This window comes from Camarhynchus parvulus, chromosome 9 (genome assembly GCF_901933205.1).
Source record: "Camarhynchus parvulus chromosome 9, STF_HiC, whole genome shotgun sequence".
NCBI lineage: Eukaryota > Metazoa > Chordata > Aves > Passeriformes > Thraupidae > Camarhynchus > Camarhynchus parvulus.
The window spans coordinates 18,665,518-18,688,805 of record NC_044579.1 but is presented as its reverse complement, the minus strand read 5'-3'; the positions used below and the strand labels follow the sequence as shown (position 1 = coordinate 18,688,805).

The 23,288-nt window shown below is 42.4% G+C and overlaps 1 protein-coding gene across 4 annotated transcripts in view; it reads left to right on the top strand.

Annotated features, from left to right (window-relative positions):
* DGKD (diacylglycerol kinase delta) overlaps positions 1–23,288 on the top strand; it is a 60,605-nt gene that overhangs the window by 5,949 nt on the left and 31,368 nt on the right. For 2 of the 4 annotated variants that reach the window (XM_030954119.1, XM_030954117.1), the window contains exons 2-3: positions 9,559–9,669; positions 10,347–10,427. In XM_030954119.1, the coding sequence (XP_030809979.1) occupies positions 9,559–9,669; positions 10,347–10,427 (192 nt within the window). The other 2 variants (XM_030954118.1, XM_030954120.1) reach the window with 2 other exon arrangements.

Below are 23,288 nucleotides of genomic sequence, written 5' to 3'. Positions count from 1 at the left end.
AACTAAAGAGCTAACATTAAACTTTTGCATGTTTTGAGAGCATGGATTTACTTAGACCACATCACTAAAACATTTCCAGGCTTCTAATTATTCTCTCTAATAAGATTAGGGAAAAAAACCATAGGTATTGAATATTTTGGTTTGATTACTTGGTTTTTAAAAATAAAACTTAATTACAATATTTAGAGTATTTTCCCTTGCCTAAAACCTTTCATTACAGAAAAATTATTGAGTTTTTACTTTGGAGGAGTATAGGATTATAAAGGAAAACTCTGAAATGGCTATCTCCAGATTATCTGTTGAGGAGATACAGTATACCATGTGAGACACTGCGTAACTACTTTCTTTAATTACAAATCCAGTCTGATTCTTTCTGAAATAGCAGCTGTATCTACATATGTAAGAAAAAGCACAGATGAGATTTAGAGAGTTTTTCCCTATTCCTGTAAAGCTTAAGGTTTACCCTAGATATTGGTGCAGCATAACTGGAAATCTCACAGCACACTTCGTCCCAAGTGAACATGTGTTCCTCTTGGAACATGTTTTTTCAAGATCTCAAATGCACCAACCATTATTTAAAGGATATTTTATTAACTCTCTACTGTAACAGTTTGTTCCCTGCTTTTTCTTCACTAAGTGGTTATTGCTTCTTGTTTCACTAACAATTTATATTAAGATGCTTCTGTTGGTACTGCAGCCCTGTGGGATAGTCATCCAGGGGTAGTTGAGCTTCAGGCAGAGTAGCTGAGGCAGCAGCACTGCTCCTCAGCAGCTCCCATGGTTTGTGGTCTCTCCTCACACATTTTATATAAAACACTTTAGAAAGTAATGAGCTTATTGTGCATGCCCTGTTCAGTAGTGCTGCACCTCTGCAGCAGCAGGGCAGTGCTTCCACATGGTCTGGAGCTTGCAGTCTGCAGGCCTGGACCACACTTGGACATGAGAGCACTTACATAGAGGAGGAGGAGGTCTAAAGCTGGCTACCCTCCTCTCATCCAGGGAGGAAAATGTTGGCTTGATGGCTGCAACATTACCACTTCAGTTAGGCAATTCATTATTACAGGATTGCTTCATTTGGTTTTATAGGAGAACTTTTTGTTTCCTCACCGTTTTATTGAGAAGTTGAAAAGTTTTACATCTGATGACTGTTCTGATGTTGTGGTTTGCCTTCTTTGAGAAAGGAAATGCCCTCTTAATCACATAATGCTTGTATTGAGTATATTGCACTTGAGACTTGCAAGCTTTAGTAAATTTATCCATGTAATTTTCTAGTGAGGAAAGGTGATACCACCCGCAGTGATCTATAGGGAAAAATGTAGATGTATACTTCTTATGTCAAATGCAAGAAGCCACCCAGGCCATCCTCAGACCTGGGAACTTAGGCAGGTGGTGTAAGCTCCAGGTATTGTCTTACCCTGTGGGACAGCTGCCTTCAGTGGTCTTTGAACAACAGAAATGTGTCTGATAAAAAAGGGAAGGTGAGCTTGCCTGCTCTTGGAACTACTCTCAGCTGTGGCAGGGCAGAGCACTCTGGAATGTGTAGATCTATCATTGAGCTTTTATTAAAAATCAGTATTCTGGGAACTCACACCAACCCCTTCTGTTCTGTTCAGCTGAAAGTTAGCAAAATGATGTTCCCAGGGCTGTGCTCATCTTTTTTGTTGTTGCTGGTGCTGATCAAGAAGTCTTTGGCATGGTCAAAGGTATTTGCAGGACATTAAAACAGGGGAAGTGGAAAAACAAATTAAAACTTTGCAGTATCCTTTAAAAACTATGTTAAATAGATGAGGGAAAAAAAACTTAAAAGCATAGGTTGTTTAATACATAAATATGGAAAATCTGATTACGACAGTTGTTACAGATGAGATAAAAATAAATTCTAAGATACCTAAGTATTAATTAAATGGCTGAAGGCCAAAAGCCGCTTTCTGCTCTCAACCTACTTGAATACCAGTTGAAGTAAAAGGATGAGGATTTGCCTCTGCATCTGCCAGTCCCTAACAAGGCTCCTTGCAGAATTCAGTAGCAGAGGTGATGGGAATCCAGACACACTGGGAGGAAGCTGTCTTTCTCTCAGCCTCCTCAACACAAGGGCAAAGAGCTCAGTTTTCTTTGTCAAGGTATAACTTTCACTTTCCCGTATCCTGAAGTTCTCTTACTGGTACTTTCTGCTGGCTTTTCCTTCCTACTCAGCCAAGGTCTCCATGACGTTGAGTACTGTGGGAAGGATGGGGTGGTTATGAGTGTAGGATGAGATCCCCAGCTGTATTCTGCATGTGCTTTCCCATACATTCGCTGTTCTGTGCTCGCGCTCCTCAGCCTGGTGCTCGCATGCCCAATGGCCCTGACAGCCCGCTATGGTGAGTGCCTGGCTCCTTCTGCCTGCTGCTGAAATGGATGGGGGGGCTTAGACACATGTTTTTTGGTAGTAACTTGTCTCTCTGAATGAATAAGAGTGTGACTTAAGCTGTGGGGGTACAGGCTACAGCATTAGAGGGTTCTGTGTACAAGCTATGATTCCAAATGAGGGTCTATTGCTGTGCCTCAGCAGAAGGGCCACCTGCTTCTGAGTTCAGACGGGATTCTGTGGTGCTGGTGCATAGCTTGTAGCAGGCATGTCTCAGAAGGTTTTACAGTAGATAGCATGTTTTTACATTTTTTGTGTATGGGGAAATGCCCAAGGAAGGGATGTAGTCATGTATATATAATTTTAGATGGTAGAAAAAATAACAGTCACACTTTTCATGTTTGTCCTTAAATGTACGAAGTTCACATTTAATTAGTACAAATGTACAAATTTATTCCATTTCAATATATTCAGGCAGCGATTAAACTGTTGCCTTTTTGACTTTAGTTATCTTTGTGGGTGGGTCTGAGCCCTTATCTTCCATCTTTACTATGGTTTGACTGGTCTTTTGTACTTAGTTTCCCTCTTGTGAGAAATGTGTTTGGGAAGAATGCTGGGAGCCTATGGAAAGCATCCTCAGGCTTTAGCAGTTAGTGTGCCAGGAGTTGTCCAGCTCCTAACTCATCTTGCATCAGTGTACTGGTGTGTTTTTCATTCTCCCTTCTAGGTAGCTGACCCGAATATTCATCTGTTTTAGTACTTTTCTTGGAGCTCCTGACAGGTCATTTTACCAAGGAGCTGTGCACTGATTTGCTATATGTTGTATTTCCTTCCCAATACACATTTTTGTGTGCTCTCAAATTGTTTTTCATTTGGTAATTTGTTCACTTTAGGTCTGTGACTGTGCAACCCTTTTAGGAGAGTCATTCATAAGAGTAGCAGCTGAACCTGGCATTGAAAGAAGCTGGTTCAAAGACCTGTTCTTTGTTTATTGGCTGCAACATTAACTAATGAAGAATGAAGTGTTTGACCATTTATCTGTGCCAAGGCAGTTTAAAGCCTTTTCAGTATTTATTTGATACCAGCTCCTATTTTTTTCTGTGGATCTGGTGAATGAGCTTGCATTGCCTGTTTCAGTGACATCTCAGCTACTCCATGGACAGGTTGCTGTGCTCTGCTCTGGGTTCTGCTGTCTCAGGAGTTGCAGGGAGGCTGTAGGAGAGCTGTCAGCTGTGCTTGCCTCAGTCTCTCACTGCCCAGTTCAGCTCACTCAGCAGGGCTGGAGGTTACCACAGAGGAGAGCTGGGAGGATGGTTGTTAGGAGAATTTTTTTAGGCTTTCACATGTGGCTGTACAAAGGTCTGTACTGTAAGCCCCTTCCTCAGTTGTAGTGCTCAGCTTCTATTAGTGGGCCTCTGACTCACTGCCCCAGCTTCTATTTTGACATTTGATTCCAGCTCTGATTTTTTTTCCTTTTCTCCTCTTCTGGAGTCCTTTTTTTTTTTTTTGCAGTGAGTTCTCATAATGCCTTGCTCTTTTGATACCAGTGAAAGAAATCTGAATGCAATTTTCACTTTTTCAAGAGCAAAGTGCATTTAATGTAGAATTTCCAAACAAGACTATGCAACCTGTAATTACCTTGTGCTCCCCTATAGATCTGTATAGCTCTCTGTGTGTCCCATTGTTAGAATTGCTTTACTGATCCAGATTTCCCCCCCTCCAAGCTTCCTAGAGTTCATTTCCAGGGTGTGACCACTGTCTGGTGGAAGGATGTTGCTCTCAGATTAGCTTGTTAACCCCTACCCTTTGACATTTCATGTCTTATTCTATGGGATTGGTTAGATTTATTCCTGTAGTTTCTTTGTTGGATTTACTGTGATTTGTTTGATTTCTAAATATTAATTTCTTTCGTGTTTATGACCACCGAGAGCTTTTGTGACACAATCTACTAAAACCACGAGGTACAGCACTCAGATTTGTACTGCCCTAGCATTGCATGGCCTGCAGACCTACTCCTATCGTTTTTGCAATGGCTTATTCAAAATCAGTGACTAGATGAGGTTGTTTGGTCCCTGGGGTTCAGCTGCCTGTAAAATTGCCTAGTAAGCATCTATAAAGATAGCCCAGTTCCGCATATACTTTTGCATTTTGTTTTTTCCTCTCTGCATTTGGTACTTTGTTTAGTCAATTATTTGTTGTTTGGCATCAGTGTCTTGTGGTGCATACAAATAGAAACAGTGTGTGTCTTAAAGTTTTTACATTCTGAAGACACATGATAAACACAGAAATCCACATGCTGGGGACTTCGGGTTTGGGATTCTTTAGTTGCTATTTAGATAGCTTTGTGCTGTTACCTTGTACATAGTTCTTTTTCTGCCTTGGAAAGATGTGTCAGTGAAGCATAATTCTTGTTTTTGATAGGCTGTGCTGAGTAATTGCCCCTAAGAATATGTAATGATCTCAGCAGTGAAATAAGTTACATTGTTCCTCTGTCTCTATCAAACATGGTTTGGAGCCTCCCTATGCTGAGGGACACTTGCCAGCCTGACAGCTGGACTCGCTTGATAGTCACCCTCAGTCTGGCTAATAGGGCTTGTTTTCCAGATTAGGAAATCAGTTTTATCAAGAGCCCTACTTCCAAATGGGGCAATAGGTTTAAGCTTCAGGAAGGGATTGTCTGCTCCTGCGTTTCACTTCGTGAGCACTACTGTGTGCAGGAGAACAAGGGATGTAATCTGAAAGTAGCTGAAATATGACATGATCCTTCCTAACTTTTAGTAGAATCACTCATGTTATCAGTGTAGAAAGCACTTAATCGGTGTAGGCTGTCTCTGACCACCTGACATGGGTTACTGGGTGCAGAGACACCTCAGATGAGCAGTGCTGCCAAAAACACAACTGTGTCTTGTTGGTTTTCTGAACAGCTCCTGTTAATCTTTTGGCTTCTTGTTCTTACAAGGCCGGAAGGGGAAACACTGAAGCACAAGGCTCTCTTTCTTTTAAGTTCTTTTTTTAAGTCCTCTGAGTTGTTTGAAACCATTCCTGTTGAGGTCAGTGGCAAAACTTTTCTTTTGTCAGTTCAGGATTGGGCCTGCACCCTGCACCCATTTTGACGGGAGAAATCTGAGAGCATATTATTGCTCTTCCTAAATGTCAAGTTTTGAAAGGGGATGAGCTGGGGGGAGGGTTGTGTATTGCTTGCCATAAACTGAATTTTTTTCTGCAGGAAGTTGCTGTTCTTCAAGGCCAAAGATAAATACTAAAATGTTAGAAATTTCCTAGGCCTTGCCTTTCAGTTATCTAATCTTGTTCGTTTCAGATTTCCTAAGACACTCAGCTATGTGCAGTGTTGTTTTAAATTGTCAGTTTCTTCAGTAACTGTTTTTACACTGACTTGCAATATGATAAAAGGGGTCAGTGTTGAAACCAGTATTGCATCATTTTACACTTGATCCGAGAGGAAAATTCATTTCTTCGTAGTGTTATCTGCCCATGGAATGCCATGCCACAGGACACCACACTGGAAAGGGACTCAGCTGGATAGAAAAGAGTCTGCATAGTTCCACTGCAAACAATTTTAGTATTTATCCTGGATAGTATGCGCATAATTATATGTGCATCCTCATAGTGTTTCAGGGCAGTAGCTTTTCCCGTAGGATCCAATATATGATACTAAAAATAGATTTAACACTCTCTTTTCATTATGGGAGAAGCAATTTCACTTTTATCTTGATAAATTACATGCCCAGTAATCTGATCAGAGTAGATCTTCAACTAAAAATCTACGGAGAGCAGAAGTAGCTGTTCACCTCCCCCCTTTTATTTCATTTGTGTCACTTTGCAGTCATGTCCTTTCCCCAGTTCATTTTCTGCAGTTGCATTCCTCTGCAAGTAACAAGTCCTTTGTCTGTAAAGTCAGAACAGAGGAAGAGAAAGGCAGCGATGTCTACATCATTTTATAAAGTCATCTTGATCTTATCTCTGGCCCTTTCCGCCCAAACCCACCAAACTGTGCTGAAGTGAGTGCCTATAAATAGCCGGGCTGCTCTCGTGCAGAGATGGGCAGCGCTGAAGCAGAGACGCTGAACCAGAGGCATGTTTGTTGTGAGCAGGAGTGCTCCTACTCTGGCCTTTCATGTCTGAGCTTGGGAGCTGTGAGGTTTTCTATAGATAGAGCCTGGCAATGACAGGAACTGCTGCTTCGAGCGGGGCAAGGTGACCTCTGCAAGTGTTGCATTTTGGTAAAAAAAAAAAAAGGGTTTAAAAGAGGAATGGAGGAATGCACGTCTTGTGCAGAGGTGAGTGAGCCCAACTGAGGTGAGGGAGCAGGCGGGAACTGTGGCAGCTGAGGGAAAGCAGAGGCATTGTTTTGTTGAGTGTTTCTGTCCTGGTGGGCTGGGCAAGAGCTTGTGATGCTGAGCCTGGGGTGCATAAGGGCTCTGGCTGACCCTAGTTTAACCATAGCTGTAAATAAGCATAGCAACAGAGCACTGAAATCTCCTGTTGCAAGTTGCTGGTTTTTGATCAGCCTCCTGGCTGACTTGATATCTTCGGGCTTTTCATCCCAGGAATCTTCCCCAGGATTTTTAGTTCCTCTGTGATTTTGGTTCAGGGCTTTGTAGAGTTCAGTAGCTGCTTTCTTCATCTCATTTTTATTTATATGTGTTTTTTTCCAGGGAATGCAAAAGTCACTCCATATTTCTGTCTTAAGCTGGAAAATCTCCTGCCACTTTCCTATTTTCTTGCCTGTAAAAAAATGAGCTGCAAAAGTGTGTGATTTCTTTAATGTGGTAATTTGGATGCTGGTACTTTACATTTCTCTTTGCTACTCAGGTGCTGGAGGTTAAAATAACTTGTCAGAGAAATATATATTTTAGAGGGTTTCCACAGAATTGGCCAATGCTGTTTGTTCTACTACTTGACAGATGGAGACACACAGAGTGAAAATTGCTTTATTGGGAACTCATAAAAGTCCATGTCAGAGTAGGAGCATGAATGCATCTTTCTGGGTTCCAGATGAGTGCCTTCAGCTCTGGCCTTGCCTGCAGGGTTGTTTCAGTGAGGGATGCTGTTTGGTCAGTCTTTGCACTCCATTTTCTCTTCTGCTGAAGCTTTAGCTAAGATAATGTCTGAATTTTGGATTATTTGCATAACACCAGCTCAAAGGTGGTTTAACATTTTGTTTCTGGGTTTTGCTATGGTGTGTTCAACTTCTAGACCCTAAAGCCAATCCTAGATGCTTTATGGCTTCGTAGAGTGTATTTCTGCTGCTGTGTCCTGTGAAAACAAGTGCCAGGGTGCCTTTCAGTGACTGCTTCAGAGCTCTGGGGAGCTGGTGTGGGAAACAGCCATTTTTTTATAGGAGCTCAATCCTCCATTGTGTGTTTTTGTTTTCTCTTTTCGTTCTACTGAAAGTTCTCTGGAGTTTGGCAATTCCTGGTGTGCCTGCTTCAGGCACACTAAGTTGGTGTTTGCCTGAGCACTGGCAGGTATTTCTTCCACTGTGCAGGTGGCTTTGTGAAACAGACCACTGGGAAGGGATTAAGGCTTGGGATTTGCTAACCTTGGAGCTGGCCAGGGTCCAGCATCCAAGGTAGATGCTGTTCTTCCAGGAGACAGGGGAGCTCTCCCCCTTTTCTATTTCCCAACACAGTGGAGGAAGATTGTAGTGGCTTCTATATCCTACAGCTCTCTTTAGGATCTGGTGGAATGTGCAGCCTGCTCTTTCCCAGCTGATTTGTGAGTAGAGGCTTCACCATGGTGGTCCAGACCCTGTGATCTCTCAGGCCAGTTTGAGGATAGCTCAGTCTAGCAAAAGAGAAGCATATATTGTCAGATGGATGTTTCTCCTTATAGTCAGCATTTTTTTCGAAGTGGTTTTTGAGGAAGCTTTGAGCTTTGCAAGAGCCAGTGTATGTGGAACGTATCAAAATCTGCAGCTGTTCCAAAAACTAAAGGCACACATTAGAAATATATATATAGCATTTTAAAAGCAAGTTTAATGCCCTGGAAAGGAGTTCTAACATGAACTAAACCCTGTGGATCAGTAAGAGTATTTATTTTGTGTGCTGTAGTAGCCTGGCCATGTCCATTTGCTGCTGTTTGTGAATTGATACTTATCAGCGACCAGACTCTTACAAACCTGAATTCCACTGAGACCTCTGGTATGTTAAAGCTATGTCATTTTCCTGGCACCAAGATACAGAATAACCTGTCTTACAAGATTGTCAGACCATTTGTGTCCTGTGTTTAACTGGATGTTTATCACGTTGGGCCCTCTCAGCAAGAAGTAGGTTCCTGTGACTCTCCTGGGTAGAGAAGAAGGCATGACATAGCACTGCTTGTAGCTCCTAGGCAGTATTTAGAATCAGGAATTTGGGGCTGGACATTCAGCCCTGACTTTTTTGCCTTTTGTCTCTCTGAGCTGCAGTTTTTGAGATTATTTTCATGTAGCTGTTGGTATTAAAACCTGAATGAAATACATGTGGATTAAATCCATACCCCCACATATGCACAGTATATGAATGAGCATATGAGCCTGTGTATGCTGGTATGTCAGTCTAGTTATAAAGCAGTTAAAGAAAAAAAGTCAGTGTGCATAGACAGTTTTGGCACTACAGCCCTGGGAAATGGCAGCTGGCCAGAGAGTACCGAAGCAGGGCCAAGACTATCTGAAGAATACCAAATGCTGATGTTGGATATAGCTCCTTCTTTGCTCTGGTTTCACTCTTCACCCCCTGGGCTTGCAGCTTGCCACCTCTGTGCCAGGTAGATGCTGGTTGCAAGGCACAGCTGGAGGTAGAGAGAGATATCCTGGGTGTGTTTGTGCTGGTAATCAGATGCCAATTAAATTAAAGGTGCAATTACCTGTGACTGAAATCTGACCTCGGTGAGTTTAACTGTTACACTCTCCAAATCACTGTTAGATTTGAAATGCTCATTCAGTTTTAAGTTATTTATCTTCTTTGGTATCGTGATAGCCCTGAAGACAAGGGTAAAACCTTACCGCAGTGTGGGTTGTTTGTTCACGAGAGTTTTATCTTGTGAAGGCTGTCGGTTTTGCTGAATGAATCTGTGAAACGCTTCCAGCAGAGGGCACTGAGGTTATTGGTCTCCAACTCCAGTTGTTCTACGGGTGTGTGCTGGGCAAGCAGAAAACGTGCCTGTCAGTAAAAGCTATGCTTCACTGCTCTCCTCTGATGCTTTTGTAGACTGTCATAAAAGAGGGGATGCTAATGAAACAGACCAGCTCCTTCCAGCGCTGGAAGAGACGATACTTTAAGCTGCGAGGACGAACACTCTACTATGCAAAAACTGCTAAGGTAAGGTCCTGACAGTACCTGTGAGGCCAAGGAAGGAAGTCAGTAGAGGGGCTTTGGAGGCAGATGGGTGTCAGTGGGGAGGCAGCCCTCAGCAGAGAAATGAGCTCTTTAGGCACTGGTCTTCAGGCTTTGTATCTACCAGAAAATCCCTGTGTTTTGCCTCACACTTGGGAATCCTTGGTTTTGAAGTGAAGCATCATGTAGACCTGTGATACTGATTTTTCCACATGTTTTTCTCCCTTTGGTGCATGTTAGTAGGGAATGGACTCTAAACCAATAGAAGGAAGAGAATGCAAATGAAAAGAGAAGGTGCAGTAGACAAGCAAGGCAAGAATTTATCAAATCAGAGCTGCTATGCCTCTGGTTTAGTACGCTGATAGTCAACTAAATATAAAACTGTCTCCTTTCACAAGAACAAAACCTACAGTTATTTGGTGTTCTTTTTAAATAATCCTTTAATAAAAATAAAGTTATTGTATTCACTGTCTGAAGACAGGCCAGAGAGATCTCCAGTGTGTGAAACTAGACTTCCAGGTCATTGATATTGTTGGTGCTGTGTCTTTCCTTCAAGTCATAAAAGGCTGTGATATGGAACATTCTAGGCAGACTCCCTTTGAGTCTGCTGCTTATACATTGGATTCAATAATTTATTGAGATTTTGAATTTTTTCTTTACAGTCCATTATTTTTGATGAGGTGGATCTGACAGATGCCAGTGTGGCAGAATCCAGCACGAAGAATGTCAACAACAGCTTCACGGTAGGACTTTTTGCATTATTTTCTGTTCTTCTTCTATCTTTTCCCCACATCCCATCTCTTTTGCAGAGTTGAAAAACACCTGAACAATATTCACAGCATCTTTCATGAAAAATAAATAATAAACTAACTTTTCTTTACAATATGATCACTCATATTTGTGCACATGGGAAATTACCTCAGGGAAATACCTTAGGTTACTCTGTATTGTGCTAAGACTTGGTATTCAGGGATTTTCTTCCCTGTAAGCTAAGAGTGTTTGATAGAACCTGTTTGCACAGTGGGACAGAAAAATCTGTTCTGCTGAGGGAGTTAGAGGTGATGTTTATGCTGGAGATCTTGCTAAAGGAATTTAGTTTTTCCCATAGGCATTAAAATATGTAAACTTCTTGCTCTGACTTTATTTGTGTGTGTCTGTGTGTGTGTTTATATATGCCTGCTATATATAGTGGGAAAGCAAAAGGAGGAACAGAAAGAAACAGCACAGAAATAACTGTGGGATTGGTTCAGGATACTCGTCAGATGTGGAATATGTGCTAAGTAGTTGCAGTCTGGAAATGTAGTGGTGTCCCTGCTTCATTTTCTCCAGGCTTAGGAACTAGGAGGAAAAATGATTGTATTTCTAAGGTGCAAGTGTTCTGCAAGCTCCAGTTTGGGGGAGCACCTGGTGTGCAGAAAAAAAGCCATTAACATCAGCCCTGCAGGGTTAGTGTCGAGCTGGTGAACAGCAGCAAACCTCCACACAGCTGCTGAGGGGTTCGGTACAGAGGAGAAGGAGCCTGGGGAAAGGAAGTGTTGCTCTAATGCAAGGTGAAGGGGGAGCAATCCAGGTGGAGGGAAGAATCCCTCCTGGTCCTGCAGGTGGCGACCAACACTGAGCAGTGTGCCTTGTGCTGCAGCAGGAGTGATCTGCTGCTTTAAACAGCTGCCAAAGGGCATTTCTGTTTGTAGCTGTAGGTTTTAGCTTTGCAGTGCCTGTGTTCAGATGAAATCTTCCCAAAGCTTGAAAACACTTTCTACATCCATAGTTGGATAGGTAGGAGGCACATCTGGGTATGGCAAGTAAATGTTGATATCAGGTGTCAATATGAGAGTACAGAGAGAAGGTTTATGCAGTGATTTGAGTAGGGAATATGTTTTCAAGACTGTGATGTTATTTACCTGTTAATAAAGCATTTTATCCTGGATCTTGCTTCAGTTTTCTCAAATAGAAATAAAGACTGATTTTTCAGGTAAGTGTACTGTTAACTGTCCTGCTTACTGTTGTAGCTGGGAGAGCTCTAATATCCATCAGGAAGACTGCATTAGGGACAGGAGGGAGCAGTGTATTTGTTCTCTCAGATTGCCCCATTCGAGTCAAACAGTGAAGAGTTATTTCCAAGACTCTCGTATCAGGCTCTGCCAGTCCCTGCCTTCCATAGCTGATAAAAGGTGAAGGGTTACCTTGAAATTCAGGCAGGTACAGTTTGCACTCTCTCCAGCTGAGCAGTGTATCATGGTGCTTAGGTAAATTCAAGAAAAGCATGTCTCCTCCTTATTTCTATCTGCTCTGTCTCTCGTGGCTTATGGAGGCGCTTGACTCATTTACCTTGAAGTTTAAAACCACTTAGGAAATCAGAAGGTGGCCTAGTCCTGCTGTGGTTTGCTCTGTTACATCATTGCTGTCAGTGCTGTGGATTCCTTGCAGTCATGCAGTTTTTTGTTGGTTTTCTTTGAGATCACTCTGCTTCCTCTCTCTGTCTTCCTTTCTAAAATTCAGAGTTCTTTGATGCATTTTTTTTGTCTGCTTCAAATCAGTGTGTTATACGATTTGAGGTTTTTCTCCTTAACTAAAAATATGTAGCATTTGGTGTTGTAATCAGAGTTTTAGATGTTCTGGTTTTCTTTTTGGTTTTCTGTTTTCTTCAGTGGAAACTGGTACTTGTGGATTTATAAAAGAATGGTTTCTTTCTGAGAAAACTCAGCCTCTGTCCTGTCTGTGCTGCCTAATGTATAGATTCTGCAGGTCAGGTTGCCTGAATGACACCACTAAGTTCCTGACATAAAGACAAACAACAAAAACATTAGACAAACCACTTGGAGGAGCAATGTTTATCTAAAACAAAGAGGTAATAAGGGCTGACCAGTCACAAGAGCAGCTGTTGAAAGTGGGTTGAGGAGCATGGGGAGGCAGCTTTGTGAGAGGAGAAAACCAGAGCATGAAGCCAGCAATGGTTGTGCTGCATGGAGAGAGGAGTAAGGTTAAAAAATAGCTTCCAGTAAAGCTTTTACATAGGACATGACTGACAGGTAATTTGTTTGCTCTCAGCAGGAAGGAGAGCAAGAAAAGTGAGTTTTAAGACACGGACCTCTTCCTTTTGAAAAAAGAATGTAATAACAAATTCCACTGTGGTTTACTTGGTTGATCTTGCATAGATTTCCTCAGTAAGTCTATCCTGTTTGCAATGGGGACAGTTTTCAGGACTGCTACACAGAGTTAATGTATAGATGGCTATAGAATGGGCTGGAAGCACATGGCATGGGGCATTTTTGAGCTTACAGTGTTGTACTGCTCCATTCTCTGATGTGTAACGAAAAGCTTTATGTTTAGCTTTGTTCCTTTAGGTCAGGCAGTGTGGCTGCACAGGTGTTTAACAGGAGGCCTCTGGGAATAAATCTTACAGCAGCCCCATGCCAGAGCTCTCTTCTCTCATTAGGCCTCAAGATGTGGTATTTGCTGGTTCTGTCACATCTCTGCCATCTCTGTCCTTGAAGAGTCGGCTCTCTATGAGAGGTAAATTCTTCTGGGATGTCTGGGCTGTGACAGGTGCTTTACATGTATGATCCCTTGGTACATGGTGTATAGATCTCTCCCCAGTGCCTTTTTCTAGGATTGATGTCTAGCACAGGTCTTAGAGAAGATCTGCTGTGGCACAAATGCAATGATAAATGTGTTGTCCTGGTAGTTCAGGACCCTTTATTTCAAAGAGAGCAGTCAGTTTTTAGCCTGGACTCTTTCCTTCAGTGTGTGCTATTTTGTACTCCTAACAAAATAGAAAGCAGCAGCACTGGGTGGGTGAGGTCAGAGCCTGGCCCTGATTTCTGAGCAGTGCTTTCTTAGCCATACCCTCAAAACCTCTTGTGATTTCTAAAAGCTGGTAGACGATTTGGGATCACACTGGGTACATTGGGTCTTCCCAGTGAGACTTTAGCTCTTTCCATGAACAGTTTTTTCTTGGACAGTGCAGTTTTGCTGTAACGTGATTTGTTAAGGTGCCCACATGATAAACTAGCTTGCAGTTCTGTGAGGAGCATTAAAACAAAATCTGTAATGAGTTCCATGCTTTAATCTGAAGTAGTATTTTCTCAAGATGATGCTGGGAAGCCTAGGTTTTACTGATCTCTGTCTCAAAATGATCTGCTTTACCTGTGTCAAGGACCTGAGCCATCCATCATGCCTGTCCTCCCCTGCGACACCTGCAAGGTCTGGGGGACACCAAACACTTTCTTGCCTGTTGCTCAGATCAACACTTTGCCACCAGAGCTGTCCCCTCAAAAGTCTTTGAAAAGACTTTGTATTGTCTCTTTTGGCCCAGTTTTGTAAATGCTTGTGTGGTGAACAAATTCTTCCTCCTCAGACTGGTGTGTGGGCTGAAAACCTGCTCTTTTCTAGAAGGTACCAACCTCATTAAGCCTGTTGCCTTCAGTGTAGTTGATACAGTTAAAGAAGTGATTCCTTATCAGTTCATTGACGCTTTCTTGCTTTGTGGAGGATTTGTATAAAGATGAGGTATGTATTCCTTAATACTAGTCAAAAACACCTGTGATCATCAGGAGAGGGCCTGGAAAGGACATATCATCTTCCCAGGTACATATTTTGTGTTCCAATATGGTTCTCACATGGTGGTTTGGTAAATGTTTTCCAGTTATTGCTACTAAATGGTGGTGTGGACTTTCACCCTCATTCACATAACATGAATTACAGCATTTACTTCTTATCCCATCTGATTCAGACCTTTGAGATCCCGTAGGAGAAATATCTTCTGTGTGGACAGGGAATTTTGTGTCGTTTGGTTTCTTCTTTCTGATGCCTTGGTGAAATGGAAGCTGGTTCAGAGCATGTTTTTGAGTGCCAGGAGCCATGCTAGTGACCCCTCCTCCATAGTTAATGGCTCTTCACTGGAAGAGGTGGAGCTTGAGCTCCTGAGCTCCTGTAAACCCTTTTTTGTTGGGAAGTACCTCTCAGCTCAGCCGCAGACAGGAAGCAGCATATTATTACAGTCATCGCCTGCCTCTGCACTTCATTGCCGTCAGAAGGAAACTTATCCCAGCTCCTCCTTAAGCAGGCAGCTAATCAGCTTGTGGCAAGTGGTACGTAGCTCAGAGAGACTGACCACAGACGAGACTAATCCTTGCATGTCAAGCAATCTGTTCAGGTTTTTTTCTCAGGGAGTAGGCTGCTCTGGATACTAGTGTAGAGGAAGACTGAACGTGAAAGGTAAGAGCAGGAGTGTGAGTTTTCTGGATTGAGCACTGGGAAACATGGCACCTGTGCCAGCATAACAGATATCAGAAGCTCAGGTTCTTTGGCATAGGTTTGCTACAAGCTCTTATTGTTCAGGTGTTCTCTCCTGAGCGGATTCATTTAGATGTATTCTCTAGAAGAGGAGTAAAGGGAAATGTACCTGTGGTGCTGTTGGAAATACTGCACCCAGTTAAGAAATAGTATTTATTAACTGATGATTCACCCTGACCAAGGTCCCAGGAGAGCAGAAGTATTCAGGTTAGACTAACACCTCTCTTGCAGAGCACTTGCATGAGTGGAGGCAGCAGTGGTTCTGGTGGGCTGAGGAACAGGGAGTTGCTGGTGTCCCTGAATGAGAGAGTGCAATAATCTCTGAGAAGCAGTATGGATGTCATTCTCCAGCTGTATGGAAGCCTGAGGTGTGCTACAATTTTTTCATATTATAACCTTGTTACTTAGTACTGACTCTATTCAGCAGCAAAGTTGGTAGTTTCTTGTGAAGTTTTATTTACTGACCTCCTCTAGAGTGTGTATTTTGATGTATTGTCCCAAGGCTTTCTGATCCTGTGGAGAAATAGCATAAATTTTCATTTCTGGGTTAGTAACCTTCCCTATAAACAGAGGGCAAAGTGCTTGAGCTTGGGTAAAAAATCGAGGTGCTGACAGTCCTTCCTGATGGGGAGAGTATGTTGTTGATGTTGCAGTTCATGCACAGTGAAGTGAAAGTGCCTATGCCAGTTCATGATTTTGTGTTAAATTATTCGTGTAGGTGCTTTTAAATTAAAATATATTCTTTTCAGTAGAGAAGGCAGTGAAGTCTTCTCTGAAGAGTTCAGTTTTGAAGGAAAATAGAGCTGCTGAAGCTACAGAAAGTTTGCTGCTCTTGCCTAGCACAGGAGCTGTGTGCCTGTAAGGCACTGTTGGAACAAGAGAAACCCAGATCAGAGGTTGGTTGTGCTGGTTTGAAATACAGGCTTTGTGAAAGAGCATGTCACTTATTTTTATGAGGAGAAAGAATATAAGAACTTTTGTGGCAAGCTGTTTGCAGGAAGTCATAGTTGGACTTTAAGCTTCGGCTGATAGAGATCAGGAAAATCTGCATGGTTTGACACTTGCACAGATTCCCAAAACTTCCCTGTGTAGCTTCAGCCCTCTGAAGAAAATGGAGTTGAATATATGCTCCCGGGAGTCACTGGGGTTCCTAGCAAGGGAGAGGATTTTCCTCCCCTGCTTCCTCAACTGGGGGGTAAAGGGACCCAGAGAGAAGGCATCAGCTGGGCAAAAAGACTGATTGATATGGAGGCACAGTGACACAGAGCAGTCCCAGGTGTCCTGAATTCTCACAGTCATGGATTGCCCTGTTAATGTTTGGAATAGGGGAAGATTAGAAAAGAGGGACTTCTGAAGAGTATGGTTCTTTTTTCCTTGTTTTTAAACTCCTGTCTCTAAATCGGGCAAAATTGGAGCACTTGCTGGAAATTCAGTTTTTGCTGGGGATTGTTGTCTTTTCCACACCCATGTGTGTACACATTCAGGAATTGTACACTCTTTGCTAGTGCTTGTACTCTGTTTATATTGGCAGCTGTCAGAATTTCCTTTATAAGCAAGTGAAAAGATGAGTAGAGCAGTGTATTGCCGTGTCTAGAATTGCTCTGCTGGTTTTTCACCTTCCTTCATTAAGTACAGTTCAGTCCCCATTTCCTGTCAGAACTGCTGCAGTTTCAAAATACTTTGCTATTTTAGTAGTTTGTAATCCAGACTTCAGTTTTTTCTCCTTGAGAAAAGGCCCTTTGGTAAACAGACCATTCTGAGTCACTGTTAGTCAGTGAAAATAGTACTTTAAAATCTTTTCATGTCAAGGATTTCTGGGCCTCTTAATCCAACCTCCTGTGGGAGCTGGTTATTAATCTGCTGTCACAAAAGAAGGAAAAATCTGGAGAAAAACTACCAAAAAGGAGATAAACATGGAAGGAGAGTTAGAGAGTCTGGAAGACGTTGCTGTGGGTGGAGAGATCTGGTGATTGCTACTGTACGTTACAGAGTGACTCAAAAATATGCGGGAGTTTTTGAGAGAGATGAAACTACTGTAAGAAGTTGTCAGACTGAGCTTTAACTGTTTTACTGTGGGACAGGATAGACAGGGAGCTGAAAAGTGAAGGAGACTGAAGAGCTTTTGCTTTCATAGAGGGAAGTTTACAGCTTTGAAATAATGTCTGCCCTTGTGCCTGAACACTGGAAGCTTTTATTTGATAATCTCTTTACTCTTTGTAACTGTCTTACTGAATTGCAGTTTCACCTACCTTCCTGAGCAAGACTGCAGATTTCAGCTGCTTCTCCCCTTCCAGGTGAGGGCACAAAGGCAGAACAATGTGTGGTCATCTGAGAACATGTTCAGCTTTACATAGAAGCTGCTCTAGAAGGAAAAGGCTCCTTTTTTTGCGGGGAGAGGCTTGCTAGCATTACTTGTAGAAATGCTGCCTCCCTGTTTCTGGTGCTTGTGATGGTGCGTGAACAGGACTTAGCCTGGTGGCCCAGCGTGGAAAGCTCCTGAGTTCATCAAGCTGTTGAAAGCTATTAATTTCCTTTTGTGCTAGCTACCAGCTTGCATTCAACACTGCTGAAGTTACGGGGCTGTGAGGAGCTGCTACTAACAGTAAACTCTCAGTAATAGGTCATTTTCCTACCACTGGTAGGATCTTTTATTGCGCAGTGCTGTCATTTACTGGGTGCCAGCCTTGCCATGTGTGAGCCCACTGAGACAGCAGCTCTGCCACTGGGGAACAGTCCTGCCCCTCTGTTCTTCATGGGTTTACTTCAGTTTGAGTGAGTAGGAAGCTTTCTCTGAAATATCCTTTACCTTCCTAAATGGGGTGCCCTTTCTGAACAGAGTGGTTCTGCTTAGGAACTCTTCCTGGCAGGACTGTGTCCTTTGGAAAACTGGTAAAGGGGTGCATGTGCATCTGCTGCATGAGGTGGAGGGTGTGTGGGTAATGGAGCTGTGCTAGGATTCTTTGGCACTTGGTACAGCCGCTCTATCCACTCCCATTGGGTACTGCTCCATCCTTGGAGATCTATAGGGATTAACACCCTGAACGACCAGGATTGTTGCTTTTCTCACCTGCTAACAGTGGCATGCTCTAGCTTTTGACATCTGTTAAGTTGTTGTTAAAGTCTTAAAATCCTCTTCTTGTCTGTGCTCCTCTTACTGATTGGCAAGAACAGGAATGTGTCTTGTTTAGGAACAGTTTCCAGAAGCCTGTAGGAATGTGACCTTGGTATGAGAGATGAAAATTTTCCCAGGGATAACGCTGGGACTGGTCTAGTTTCCCGCTGCAACATGGGGGAGGATAGGGACTGGAGAAATCCCAGATGGAGGGTCAGCACGAGTTGAACTTGACCTGCAGCCCAGCATAGTGCAATAAGTGCCAGTGCTAATGCTCAGAGAAGATGCACTGCTGCCCTGGTTCAGGAGGGACAGATTGCAAGGTATGTGAAACTAGTAATGTAAAAGTGGTCCTAAAGAGAACCACAACACATGCTGGACCTGCTTTTCTATAGAAATGAGCCTGTCCTGGATTTTATAGATTGAAAACGAAGGTAAAACAGCCACATGGGGGGATAAAATAGCCAGTGTACTGTGAACAGAGATTTGAGCACTTAGGGCTTTGAGGAAAATCTTGTTACTGCTGTTTAAAAAAAAGGGGAAAGGAATTTGGCATAACTATAAGACCAGTAATGACTTGTTTTAGTTGGTGGAAATGAGAGTTTCCATAGGTGGAAGATGGTCATTTTAGCAGGAAATTAAGATCTTGCATTATAAAAAACCACAAAACTGGTGCATTTCTTGAGTATTATGTAAAAAGCTACTTTTTCTTTCCCATATCATCCAGGTTTTGGGGGAAAAGAATTGGTACAGTTTTAGAGAGCTCTAACTGACCTCTGCAGTGAGTTAATGGGATTGAATTTGTTAGCAGAATAGGGTGAAAGCTGAATTGCAAAATAGAATAGGGCTGTAGTCTGTGGAAGAAGGCAAGGCTTGGACCCTCATGAGTCTTTGATGCTCATATTATTGCTCTCTTCCAAACTGTAGAGACCCACTAAAGTCATACCAACTCACTGCCTAAGGCTTTGCTGGCCTGATGCTGAGCTCCAGATTGTTTCAGAAGTAGACATAATTGAGACAGGCTGGTTTGAATCTCAGATTTGTGTTTTCTTCTCCCGTTTTCATAGTCTTCTTTTTTGTGTATTTGCTGAGAGAGTAGCACTTGCTAATCCACACTTAATCCATTTTGCCTGTGTGGATTCAGTAATTGTGTTTGAAACACAGTGGATTTGCTGGTTTGTGACCCTTGCTGATGAATACGGGTGAGGTGTTTTACTGTATTCCAGTGTTCATTTCACTACTGCTCTCACTGAAACAGGAGCTCAAGTGGAAAAATGGCTGTGTCCTCATTACAGTCTCACCCAGTTTTCCTTCCTGAATGTTGGGCTCTCAGGATGCCAAGATCATTCTCCACCATACAGAGCAGACATAGCAGCTAGCTACAGGTGGGGAATGGTTTCCTTACCTTTGCCATATATGATCAAACTGAAGATTTGCAGCTTTTTTTATTTTTTCTAGTTTCTAGGTCTCTAGAACTCCAGAAATTCCTGTTGTCTCTGTACTCAAGTCATCAACTGTTTGGAATAATGCAGGATCTCTTAGGGGGATTTATGGCTAGCACCTTTGAATGTAAGTCTGTATTGCAACAGGATATGAGTAAAAGGAAGCAGTCAGAATGAGCAGGTGTTCTCATACCCCCACATTTGGCCATTCTGAGAAATGTACACATCAGGAAAATTATATTTAGCGATGTTCAATGCCCCCCCACCCCATTTCCCCCTGCAGCATTTCTTCTGTCAGCTCTGTGATTGGGCCAGTGTGGTCTTAACTTGCTTTGCCATCTTTTGTGGTCACTGAGCTCACCAGATGTACTCTGATAACAGTCCCGGGGCATGCTTGGCTACACTGTCAGTTTATTGCTGAGAAGTTTCTGGGCAGTCAGAAAATGCCCCAGGTGGGCAGAGATGATAAAGTTGTCTTGGGTGAGAGCAAGACAAGAGGATGAAGTTTATGCTCCAGCTGTTGGGATGGGGAAGGTTGCTCAGTACAACAAAGGGTGAAGTATATCAGATTTCTGTTTAAAATTTGGTCTAATATAGGAGTGTTTTTTGGACTGCCTTTTGAATCTGATTGTTCACAGCTGTTCATCAGGGAAGGACATCCAGGGACATTAGTCCATTTTTAGAACATGAAATGAGGAGTTTTCTTTGGTTGGCTCTGTTGTTTGTTAGCTGGCTGGATTTGAAATGTCAGTAAACTGGTGTTAGTTTTGGACAGAGGAGTGTGGGTCAACATGAGAGGTGGGGGTTAACAGCTGGTAAGAGGGAATGGGCCATGTGTGAGAGAGAGAGGAGATAAAGCTAAATTTTCAGTATTAAAAGTGTCTATGTTTGCACAAGACAGCCAATGAAGGCATGGTTATTTTCAGATTTAGGTTTTTTTAGATTTAGAGTGGTCAAGCTTGAAAATTGGGAATTTCTCTAATAGACTTGAGATGACTCATGGTGGGCACATAACTACTTGCTGCGGACCTGACTATCGCCCCCATTTCTGCAAAATATATTTCAGGGGTTTCACATGCAGTGAGAAGTTCATAATTAATCTTTATCCTTATTTGAAATGTTTTTAGCCATTCCCATGTGTTTTTGTGGCTCTCCAGGAGTGATTTAGAGGGATTGACAGCCTTTTTTCCCCCCATGACTAGAGTTCTTTTTTCTGGTCAGGATTAGATGTCAGTCATATCACCATGTAGTGAATGCTGGGCACCCAGTTTCTACTAATGAGTGAAATCTAAAGAATCACGCCCAGAAGTTCAGTAGCATTTAGGATCAAGAAAGTTTTTAATATTTACTTTTTAGGCAGAACAAGCACTTTTAATTTGCATAATTGCTCATATCTAGATACAGTTCTGAGCTGTTTTGGGGCAGGAATGCTCAGAGTTCTGCCAATCCCGAAACAGGCCAAAAATCTGTGAGATTAAAAATAAATCTGAAGACTTTTTGTTGTTGTTTTTTTTTTTAACTCCTAGTAAGGCAGCCCTCATCCTAACTCAGAAGCAATCAGATTGTTGTTTTCGTGCTCTCCGTTTATGAGAACAAGAGGTCACTGGATGACATTACTGCTTTGTAAATTTAGAACAAATAAAAGGAAATGGTGCTTCACTTAGTGCATCGTCATCCTGTGGAATATACTGTTCCAGGATGTTAGTCAAAAGCTGTAGCCGGAACATAAAAAATAGCTGGACCATGCTTGTTTGTAGCCATGTTCACAGCAGGGATAACCAAGCCTTGTGTTCCAGAGTGGTGGCTCATTGCAACTGTAGCTGAGAGTCAACTCCCTGGACTCCTGGCTGAGGAAGGACAGCATTCCAGGGGGAAGATTGGTGGAGCTTCTTTTGAGATGACAAGAATGATTTTATTTTTGTGCGAGATGTTAAATTGATCATCGCTCTTGCCTGAACAGCGCAGTGTATGTAACAGCCTTGCCCCTCTGTCAGTATCGTTCAGCAGGGGGATGTCTGGAGCTGAGATAGCTGGTTCAGGGAGAGGGAGGGAACAGTGGCAGGAGTGTGAGTGAGAGTTTCTCTTGTCAGCCAAGCGCAGTAGCACACGTGCTGCCCTGCAGCCTGTGCAGGAAGGAGCTGCAGCTGCTGCGCTGCAGGGCAGGCACAAGGGGCTGATGCTTGTCAGGTACCCTGGCTGGGCTGGGGGTGGGTGTGGGGTGTGTGAACGGCAGAGCTGCTGAACTGCTCTGCAAAGGAAGGGGGCTGTTAACACGTTTCTGCATTCCTGATTCCTTGTTAAGATGTTTAACTCTAATACCGCTGCATGTTGATCAGGAAAACAGGTTTGGATGGTTTCTTCATTTCCCCAAATAATTGCTGCACTAGTTACATTAAAATCTTGTCTGTCCTTCATAGTGAAGTCTGAGTTTTTCCAGTTTGTTCTCCTTAGGAGCAAGCTTTTTAAAGAGGTTGCTTTAAATAAAGATGTTTATTCTTTTATTTCCCATCTCTGGTGATACCAATAAATCCCAGTGCAAATGTTGCTTTTGAACTGACTAATGGGGAATGCTCTTCATATGTTTATCCTGCACAGTTACATTTTTATTTGCAGTTTGTAGTTACACAATAGACTCTTTATTTTAATTCTGTGACTCTTTATCTGGATGATTCATGTATGAAAATCTTTTGATCTCTTTTATTTATCCTCTTGTCTTATAAACTTCGACTTTTTTCTTTGAACAGAGGGTTGTCTAACACTGAATGTGGGGATTTTTAAGATGATGCAGTAGGTGACTTAAGAAGGAATTAGTTGCTTTCTATATTGGATGTTCTATCCAATTATCCAGGAAGTCACTACCTTCAGAAATTAATTTTTACCAAAGGAATGTCTGTATTTCTGTATTTTATGTCCATGTTTTAAATTTCTAGTCTTCCAATATGATTAAAAACTATGCTCTAGTTTGCGTTTTCCTTCTGTCCCCCTAAAAAGGCAGAAAAATAGGAAAAGAGACAGCACTGAGCAGGAGTGCTCTGAAGCTGTTCTTCCCAGCGCTGCAGAGCATGCCAGTGACTCAAATGCACTGGTGGTTTCTTACAGAATTTGGGTGGCTTTACAGCCATGAAAGGTCCTTGGGAGCTTCATCCTGGGATGTTTGGACTTTGTATGTGCTACTGTTGTACGTATGCAACTATAGATGTTCTTGGCCTTATTACCCGGAAGAAAGTGAGGCCCAGTGGTATCTGAACAAATTAGTTAACCTTGGTTTAACTTCCAGGGAAAAAACTGCTTCCTCTTAGCAGGACTCAGACATGCCCCTTGTTCTTCTCTAACTTCAAACTGATTTATGCATCAATGTTTCATGCTCTGGAAAAAGTTTCTTTAGAGCAGCCATTCTTACACAGCAGAGGTTTTGATGGAAATACATTTAACTAAAAACTTTCCTGCTTTCCCAAGGAAGAAGAAACATGCCTGTGATTACCTTCTTTGGAAATAAATTTTTTCAAAGCTGGAAATGTTTAAAGAAAAGTGAGGGAAGAGAGAAGGAGTTCTTCTAAGTTTTATTTTTAAAATAGTGTAAATATTTACTTCTGTGTGCTTACAGTTGATACAGATCTGGTCATTTTGTCCAAGATAGAATGCTTCAAATGCTAAAACTGTGTTTCTAATATGAATGGCCTGTCCTTTCTTTACAAAGGGATTTAGCTCCTTACATTGCCTACTTAATGTGTCTCTAGCACTGGTTTCTAGGTACT